The 9,526-nt window shown below is 28.5% G+C and overlaps 1 protein-coding gene across 1 annotated transcript; it reads left to right on the forward strand.

Moving 5' to 3' along the window:
* Positions 1 to 1,154: 1,154 nt before the first annotated feature.
* LOC102600482 (alpha-L-fucosidase 1-like) lies at positions 1,155 to 6,577 on the forward strand. The gene is made up of 3 exons (XM_006347981.2): positions 1,155 to 1,831; positions 2,483 to 2,719; positions 5,779 to 6,577. The coding sequence occupies exons 1-3, from the start codon at positions 1,287 to 1,289 to the stop codon at positions 6,443 to 6,445; spliced, it is 1,449 nt and encodes a 482-aa protein (XP_006348043.1). The 5' UTR covers positions 1,155 to 1,286; the 3' UTR covers positions 6,446 to 6,577.
* Positions 6,578 to 9,526: the final 2,949 nt, after the last annotated feature.

A 9,526-nucleotide genomic window follows, 5' to 3' on the forward strand; every position in this document is an offset into this window, starting at 1 on the left:
TTTTTTAAAAAAAAAAATCGCTGCCTTTGGTAGAATATTTTTTTAATATTATAATATATCGTTTTTAAATACTTGTTGACATGAATTTAATCTGTCTTGTTGCATTTTAAATATATTGATTAAACTAATTATTCAAGTGAGTTAAAAAGTAAAAAGATAATTTAATATTTTGTAAGTACACTACATTTATATTATAATTATATAATTGATTTGACTTAACTTAAAAAGTATTGATTTGATGTAACTTAAAGAAAAAGAAACTTTCTACAAATGTTGAAAATAAAGAGGAGAATCTCGATTTCCAAAAAAATAAAATAAATTACAAATTCGATGTTAACTAATTGATAGAAATTTCAAAGACTTAAAGAAAAAGAAACTTCCTGCAAATGTTGAAAATAAAGAGGAGAATCTCGATTTCCAAAAAAATAAAATAAATATATTTTTATAAAATGCTGTCATAGGAGCAATTTTAATTTTTAAATTTTTTTTTTTGCAAAAACGCTGCATGGACAGCAATTTTCTTAAAAAAAATAAAAAATTCGATGTTGACTAGTTGACAGAAGTTTCAAAGAAAAAAAAATTTCTACCAAAATCGTTGCCTAAAAAAAATAGTTCCACCAAAATCACAGCCAAGGCAGGATTTCTAAAAAAAAATAAAAAATTCCCACAAAATTTATAATAACACTCAACAGCAACGATTTAGAAAAAAAACAAAAACATTAACGAAAATCGCTGTCAAGCGATTTTCGAAAAAAGAAAATAAATTTGTTCTTATAAAAATGCTGCCATAGCAGCGATTTTAATTAAATCGCAAAAACGTTGCACAGGCAGTGATTTTCTGAAAAAAAAAGTTGGACAAAATCGCTGACAGGGCAGCGATTTTGATCTGTTAACGGCGTCAAACAAAATCGCTACGTCAATAGCGTATTTTTCCCTTTTAGTTAGAAAAAAATTTGATGTGCCCTTTTGAAATTTTTGTCAATTTTTTTTGTCCTTTAGGCTCCGGACTCAATTATAGACACTACGAGGCCAACCCGTGAAAGAGTGCAAAAAGGCAAAAAAGTAACAAAATCAACTTCATAGTTATGATCACCTTTTACTTCCTTTTTTAACAACCAAACAAAATAGTTTTCATATTAAAGAATCTCATTATATATGGTACATACACAACACAAAAAAGCAAAGGGAAAAAGGTCCCACTTTGGCACTTATAATTCACTCTCTCTTCTCCATATGAATTATTACATGATCATACATTAACAACATTGAAAAAAGAAAAAAAAATCATGACTAAGCCTTATTATACTTCTTTGTTATGTCTATTCATCACCTTATTGCAATTGATCATTCCTAGCCAAGAAGCACAAATAACACCACCTCCATTGCCAATTCTCCCATTACCAAATTACGCTCAATTAAAATGGCAACAAAGGGAACTCATCATGTTCCTACATTTCGGTGTCAACACGTTCACGGATAGTGAATGGGGCACCGGGGATGAAAATCCTTCGATTTTCAACCCCACAAACCTAGATGCCAACCAATGGGTTGACACCGCGGTTCAAGCAGGAGTATCGCTAGTGATACTCACTGCTAAACACCACGATGGTTTTTGCTTGTGGCCTTCTAAATATACTGATCATTCGGTTATAAGAAGTCGTTGGAAAAATGGGCAAGGCGATGTGGTTCGAGAATTTGTCAATGCGGCCAAGGCTCGTGGCGTCGATGTTGGTTTGTACCTTTCGCCATGGGATCGCCATGATAAGAGTTATGGGCTAAATAAGGAGTACAATGAACATTATTTGGCTCAACTACAAGAACTTCTCAATAAGTAAGTCCTTTACATGTTATGTTATAATACATGTAACACAAAAAGGAAAAAAATAATTTACCTATATACATTCGATCGAATGTGTAAAGAATTTTTAGCCTATTATATATATATATATATATATTTATAGCAGGCAATTTGTCTTATTTTTCAGGGAATCAATAAATTTTATGTATTATGGTGTAAAAGTTATTTTCACAATCTAATCATTTATTAAATAATTATAGGTGAATCTCTTGATAAAATATATAACTTCTCCGTTTAAATTTATGTGATACTTTTTTTTATTTTTAGTCAGTTACAAAACAATTTAACTTTAAACCTCTAATTTTACTCTTAATAAGTTGATTTTTTTTATACCAAAAGTTTTTCTTTCATTTTTAAACTTGTGCCCAACCAAACATATCACGAAAATTGAAATGGAGAGAATAGTAATTGATACTATTAATTTGGTAAAGATGATAACCAACATGTTTATAGAGTGTACATAACTTAAAACCCTTTTTCAAGTTGCTAATCTAACTTCTTCGTATGATTACTTATATGTAGTTATCTTTTAGATGAATTGATAGCACAATTCTTTTATATGTTATCATCGTATATAAGTTAATAAGTTCATGTAACTAATATTTTTCATTTTTAAAATTAAAGATATGGAGATGTTAAAGAGATATGGTTTGATGGAGCTAAGGGTTCAAATGTACCAAACATGACTTACTACTTCGATGATTGGTTTGCAATGGTGAATGAATTGCAGAGTGCAATCAACATATTTTCCGATGCCGGACCGGGAGTCCGATGGGTCGGAAATGAGCATGGATTCGCCGGAAACACAAGTTGGTCCACCATCAATCGAACATTGTTGTCTATTGGCGGTAGCAACGCTGAGTAAGTAAACTTTATTTTTTCCAAACCTAGCTAAAATACAATTATTTTCCTTAATATTATTGTTTGTGCTAGCTGTATTTATAAATCATGTAGCTAAGTGTGTCCACAAGACTTGTAAAAGGAAAGGACGTCACTAGAAAACAGGACTAAATTGGCTATATATATACATTTCAATCACCCTTTTATGAAAAACAAGAAGATACATGTCAAAATGTCAATTATATAAGATAATGACTTTCACAAGGTGCAAAATTTTAAGAAAAAAATGAAAGATTATAGAACTTATGATCTTCAATACAATCTCAATTTGTGTGATAACAAAATTATCATGTCTTCTTTTCTTTCAAAATTATCACGTTATTAAGCGTACATTAATAAAAAAAATGTATTATTCTTTTTGAACCCTTAGTGTTGTCCTAAGTAGTGGCCGGGGAACTACGTGTAGGCAAAATATATTTGATACTCCCTCTGTCTCTAATTACTTGTCCATTTTTTTTTAGTTGTCACTAATTAATTAGAGTCCGGAACCAAAAGGGCAAAAAAAATTGTCAAAAATTCCAAAAGGGCACATCATATATTTTTAAAACCAAAACGGCAAAATCGGTCCTGCCGAAGCGATTTTCCTCTGACACATAGTAACGTCGTGTACTCCGTTAAAATAAAATCACTGCCAGGGCAGTGATTTTTGTCCATTATTTTTTTCCACTAAAATCGCTGGCACAACAGCGATTTTTTATCTCTAATTTTTTTTCCTCCAACTAATATCGCTGCTATGGCAGCGTTTTCATAGGAAAAAAAAATTGGCAGCTTTTTTGTAAAAAAAAATTTTTGGAAAATCGCTGCCTTGGCAACGTTTTCCTTAATTTTTTATATTTTTTTGAAAATCTTTTATTAATTTTTCTTTTTAAGTTTTCTGAAAGAACAATTATTTTAAAAAAAAATTGCTGACAGGGAGCCTGATTCCACCCAAAAATTTGGACTCGATGTAGAAATCATCAAAATGAGGGACGAACTTTAATCGGTGTCGAATTAGGCTGCCCTTTCAGCAATTTTTGTTAAAAAAATTATTTTTTAATAAAAACGCTGCCTTGTTTTCAAAACGAAATTTTTTTTAAGAAAAACGATTTTAAAAAAAATAAAAATTGAAGAGAAACGAATTTAAAAAAAGAAAAAAATTTAACTAAAAAGCTGTCAAGGCATCAATTTTCAACCATTTGACAGCTTTTTTATAAAAAAAAATATATATATCTTGAAATCACTGCCTTGACAGCGATTTTGGTGGAACTAGTTTTTTTTTTTTAAAAAAAAAAGGCAGCGATTTTTGTAGTAATATTCTTTTATTTTATTTTATTTTTTGAAATTTCTGTCAACTAGTCAACATTTAATGGTAAAGGCAGCGATTTCAAAAATTAGATGTTGACTAGTTGACATAAATTTTTTTAAAAATAAATCAAAAGAATTTATTTTTTTTTAAAAAAAATATTTCCACCAAAAGCACTGCCAAGACAGCGATTTCTAAAAAAATATATATTTTTTCCACAAAATTTATAATAACGCTGCAATAGCAACAATTTTTTTAAAAAAAATAACGCCAAAAAAATAAAATAAATTTGCTTTTATAATAATGCTGCAATAGCAGCGATTTTAATTTTTTATTTTTGTCAGCAATTTTTTTTAAAAATAATTGTTCTTTCATAAAACTTAAAAAGAAAAATTAAGAAAAGATTTTCAAAAAAAATAAAAAATAAGGAAAATACAGTGATTTTCCAAAAAAGAGTTTTTACAAAAAAACTGCCAAAATTTTTTTTTCTATGAAAACGCTGCCATAGCAGCGATATTAGTTGGAGGAAAAAAATTAGAGTTAAAAAATCCCTGCTGTGCCAGCGATTTTAGTGAAAAAGAAAAAGAAAAAAAAATTGGACAAAAATCGCTGCCTGACAGTGATTTTATTTTAACGGAGTACACGGCGTTAATATGTGTCAGAGGAAAATCGCGCCGGCAGGAGCGATTTTGCCGTTTTGGTTTTAAAAAAATATGATGTGCCCTTTTGGAATTTTTGACAATTTGTTTTGCCATTTTGGCTCCGGACTCTAATTAATTACTTGTCCATTTTGACAAATCAAGATAGGACAATTTCTTTTACCTATTATACCCTCAATTAATTACTTTAGAACTTCTTGATAATCTTAAGTTTTTAATTCATCCCCTTCATAATTAACAAGGGTAAAATGATAAACTCATTATGTCAATAATTGTTTTTTTAATAGATGTGCCAATTTAAAAATGGACAAGTAATTAGGGAGAAAGGGAGTATCTCAAAATGAATGGAATTCCTTTTCTTCCTATAAATTCCAACAATTAATGTTGGTTAAAAACTGCGTATTGCCAAAACGTTTCAAGCAATTTAATTTGGTATACTAAATTGTCTTTATGGACAATTGTTTTTTATTGCATTTATTAACCATAAATCAGTAGCCCTTATTGTCTCATAATCTCCCTTAGTCATTAATCATTAGCACTTAATTGTCTTCATGTCCGTTGAAGGCTAGAATTCTTTCAACCCTTTTTTATATTGTGATCTTATATATTGATTTTCTAATCCTAAATGTTGATGTAGGAGAGAAAGAAAGATATCAATCCAAATTCCCTTGTTGCTAGGTTTTATATCAAAAAGAATTTTTGTTAGTTTCTGTGTTCCTAGTTTTATATCAGAAAAACTTGCTGAATTCTGAGGATACATTTATACCGAGTGAAATTAAATATTATTAAGAAAACTGTCTTTTGACACACCTTAAGCTATTAGAATTTCCTATAAGTGTTCGTGATGAAACATTTTTTATTAAGATTTCCAAAACTAAGTATTGTCAAGATTAGAGTAAAAATTATCCTCCTTGGTTACAACTTACATGTGAGCTGTTGAATCCCTTAATAGAAAGAAATAAATCAAGTATAGTAATTAATAAAAGAAGTTCAAACTTGCTTTAGGTCATATTTTCAAATTACAATTGAGACATTTTAGAATTTTTCTCTTATATAAATTTCTAACTTCGCCAATGCAGTTATCTCAACAGTGGAGACCCAAAAGGGACAGATTGGTTACCACCAGAATGTGATGTATCAATTCGACCAGGATGGTTTTGGCATAAATCACAAGAACCAAAGAGCCTAAGTGAGTTGCTCAAAATTTACTACAATTCCATCGGACGAAATTGCGTATTGCTACTTAACGTGCCTCCTAACACACAAGGATTAATAACCAACAGCGATGTGCAAAGACTCAAAGAATTTAGAAGTGCAATTGACACAATATTCTCCACCAATTTAGCCAAGGAATGTTCAATCAAAGCAAGTAGTCAAAGGGGAGGTAAGAATGGAGGATTCGGACCCGAAAACATGCTAGACGATGACCATTTATGGACATATTGGGGTCCAAAAGATGATAAAGAGGATAATTGGATTGAGTTCAAAACAAAGAGTAATAAGTCGTTGAGGTTTAATGTGGTAAGGATTCAAGAAGCAATTGGGCTAGGACAAAGGGTAAAAAGTCATGAAATTTATGTTGATGGGAAGAGAATTGCTAATGGAACTACAATAGGATACAAGAAGCTTCACAGGATTGAAAAAGGGGTGGTGAGTAATGCTAAAAGTGTGAAGATAAAGATAATTGGATCAAAGGGAACTCCTTTGATTTCATCAATTGGTCTCCATTTTGATCCCTTTTGGTAGCCATATGATGGTCCACTTAGTTAAGCACATTCTGATAATTGGCCTAGTTCTTATCTTCTATAAAGTAGAAAAACAGGATGTGATAATGAAGTGTTGAAGTTGGAATGTATTGGAAAAGATTTCTGTAGAAAACAACTTCTTTAAAATAAGAAAAATGACTTTCGTAATGAAATAAGCAAATTAAGTTTTATAAGTGATGTTTCAAGTTTATTATCGTTTTTTTTTAGTTCCTATCCATCCAACGCCTCCTAGTGTTATGCTAAGTATACATAAATATTTTTGGAATAATATTTAACACACCCCAAAAGGAAAAGGAAAGGCAAGTAATATAAGTTACAGGTACAAAAAGAATTTTTATTGTTTCAACGTTAATTTTCTTTATATTATACAAAAGAGAATCTTTATGTGTCCAAGATGTAGTAGTGGTGGGTGACCACTGACCACCATGCATGCACCAACCTGCGCTGTTCCATTATCACTGTAGTCTGTAGACTTTAGTGATCAATCATGCATGTACTAGGAACAAGACAACTCGATAGCTATCTCTAACACATTTTCCCATTCAAAAAGTGAAATGAAGAACAAAAGTGACAAGTTCATACTAACTATAAGGACTCAGTTTCTCCAGATAAGACTGTAAACTAATTGGCGTTTGGACATGCAATATGAAATCAGTTTCTCGAGATAAGATTGTAAACTAATAGGCATTTGGACATGCCATATGAAATCGCGATATGAAATCATGAGATGAAATTTTAAATTCTTTGAAAATCGTGATTTGAGATTTTTCAAATACAAAATTTGACTCACTAGTTTATATTTAATAACCCCACATACACAACTACTAACCAGGGGCAGCTTTACAGCTTTGAAAAAAGAGCAATTGCCTTAGGCCCCAAAATTTGAGGAGACTCATTTTAAAAAAAAGTAATAGGTTATAAGTATTTTTTTTTTAAATATCGAGTATTATTTGTAGAAAATAAAAACTTTTTATAAAAGAGTAAAGAAGTAATACAAGTTTGACAAATCTATATATATATATATATATATATATATCTGAATGAGAAACCACTGATGTGGCACCTCTTAGAAGCCAGGATTCCTATTTATATATTTTCTCAATTTTTAAAAATTTTCATCACACTAAATATAATATGATTTAATATTACATTCAATATATTAAGCATTAATTGCATTGCAAGAATAGAAAGAAAATTACCATTTATGGACAATAAAGGTTTAATTACAATTTTATTATAATTAAGGAAAGAGAAAGATTACAATAAACGTTTAATTACAATTTTACTATAATTAAGGAAAGATAAAGATTAATTCAACATTCTATAATCACATTTAATATTCTAAATATTAATTGTATAGTTGGAAACGGAAGAAAGATCCCATTTCCGAAAAAAATAACCTAATATCCTAATTTGAAACTTTTGGCATTCTCTATAATATTAAAAAAATTATATTTCATTTAGAATAATTACGTATTTATGGGATGAAACAATGAAATCATTTGCAACTTTTATTATTAACATAAATACATAATGATTAAAAATATTGTGAGTATATAAAGAGAATCACCATTTAAGGAAAATAAAAAATTAATTATAATATATATTTTTATCTATTTTTTTTAAACCCTCTATATTTCTTTATCTATTTTTTTACTTTTTTTTTAAACCCTTTATCTTTCTTTTTCTTTCTTTCACGTTCTTTCAAGAAAATAAGAGTATAAACTTTTTTTTATTATAGTCATTTATATCATTTTCTTATATTTCCATCTTCAATTTCATTAAATTCTATCTCTTTATTCTATTTGTGTATAAGCTGATTATCCTTTTCATATTCTGCATTAATGTTATTTATTAAGATTAATTAAAAGTCATTATAATATTCTTTTAAATACGGTAGCAAAAGGATCCCCAATTCAAATCGAACCATGATTTTTTTCACAATTTTCTTCTCTAGCTTTTCAATATTGCTATTAGAAAATAATACTTTGGAGAGACATAAGGTAATCTTAACTTCCTTACTATTTTTATGTTTATACTATTATGAAAAAATATTTTTTTCCATTTCATTAAATTATATAATCAACAAAAATATTTTGATTATATTGTATATAACAATAAACATTGAGGCATCTTTCATATTGTCAAATAATTGTTCCAGCAAATTGAGATTTACATTTTTAGGAAATTGTTTGGTTGTTATAAAGGGGTTCATAATATGGATATTTATATTAAATTAAATACAAATGCATTGTTCATATGTTTCCTCTCTTTTTTTCCAATGAATTTGGCAAGCTTTATCAGGCTAAGGGTTTCAGGACACATCTTTTCTGTCTCTCTATTTTTATTTTTATTTTCATATTTCACTTGTGAAATTACATTAAATATGCTATTGTTGTTACATTATTAGAGAATATTTAATATTATTTTTTATGAGAAATTGTAATTGTTTCTGTAAGTTATCATGGCATGGTGTGATATTGGTGATTGTCGAGACATGTATGGAGGAGCAGACATGGAAAAGGTTCTTACAAAAGCATCTTGTCATTTGAGTATTTTTTCTATTTTCATGTAACACCCAAAATAATAATAAAAAATTATTGGATAATAAAGAGATGTCAAATGAAAATTATCTCAATATATTATAATTGATTGATTTATTAGTTTCATTATTCATACATATTAGAGGTTTGGTTTAATTTTTAATTATATTGTTCAAAAGATATTGATTGTTGAATTCGAACTATTATGTTTTACTTGCGGGATTAAAATTTATTTAAAAATGAAAAAGTGTTAATTATATGTTTAAAACTTACTTCCAAATGAAAATGTGTTAACTAATAACTATATGTTCAAATAATTTTAAGCACGGATAAGCTTATTTTGTTACCATTATAATAGAATAGTTAAGATGAATTTATCAACAAATTAACAAGAAGTCTTGACTAAATTTGTACTTAATAATTTTAAACTTAACAAGTATAAGGATCTTTAAATTTAAAATTGTGTTAAGATTTGAATTTTTTTATTGACGGATAGTCTTAATTAGATAAATTTTAAA

The sequence above is a fragment of the Solanum tuberosum genome, unplaced genomic scaffold (assembly GCF_000226075.1).
Source record: "Solanum tuberosum cultivar DM 1-3 516 R44 unplaced genomic scaffold, SolTub_3.0 scf00099, whole genome shotgun sequence".
Lineage (NCBI taxonomy): Eukaryota > Viridiplantae > Streptophyta > Magnoliopsida > Solanales > Solanaceae > Solanum > Solanum tuberosum.

Coding starts and splice junctions, on each gene's coding strand:
- LOC102600482 (XM_006347981.2), top strand. CDS start 1,287: ATGACTAAGCCTTATTATACTTCTTTGTTATGTCTATTCATCACCTTA. Junction 1,832..2,482: donor CTACAAGAACTTCTCAATAA/GTAAGTCCTTTA, acceptor TTAAAATTAAAG/ATATGGAGATGTTAAAGAGA. Junction 2,720..5,778: donor ATTGGCGGTAGCAACGCTGA/GTAAGTAAACTT, acceptor TCGCCAATGCAG/TTATCTCAACAGTGGAGACC.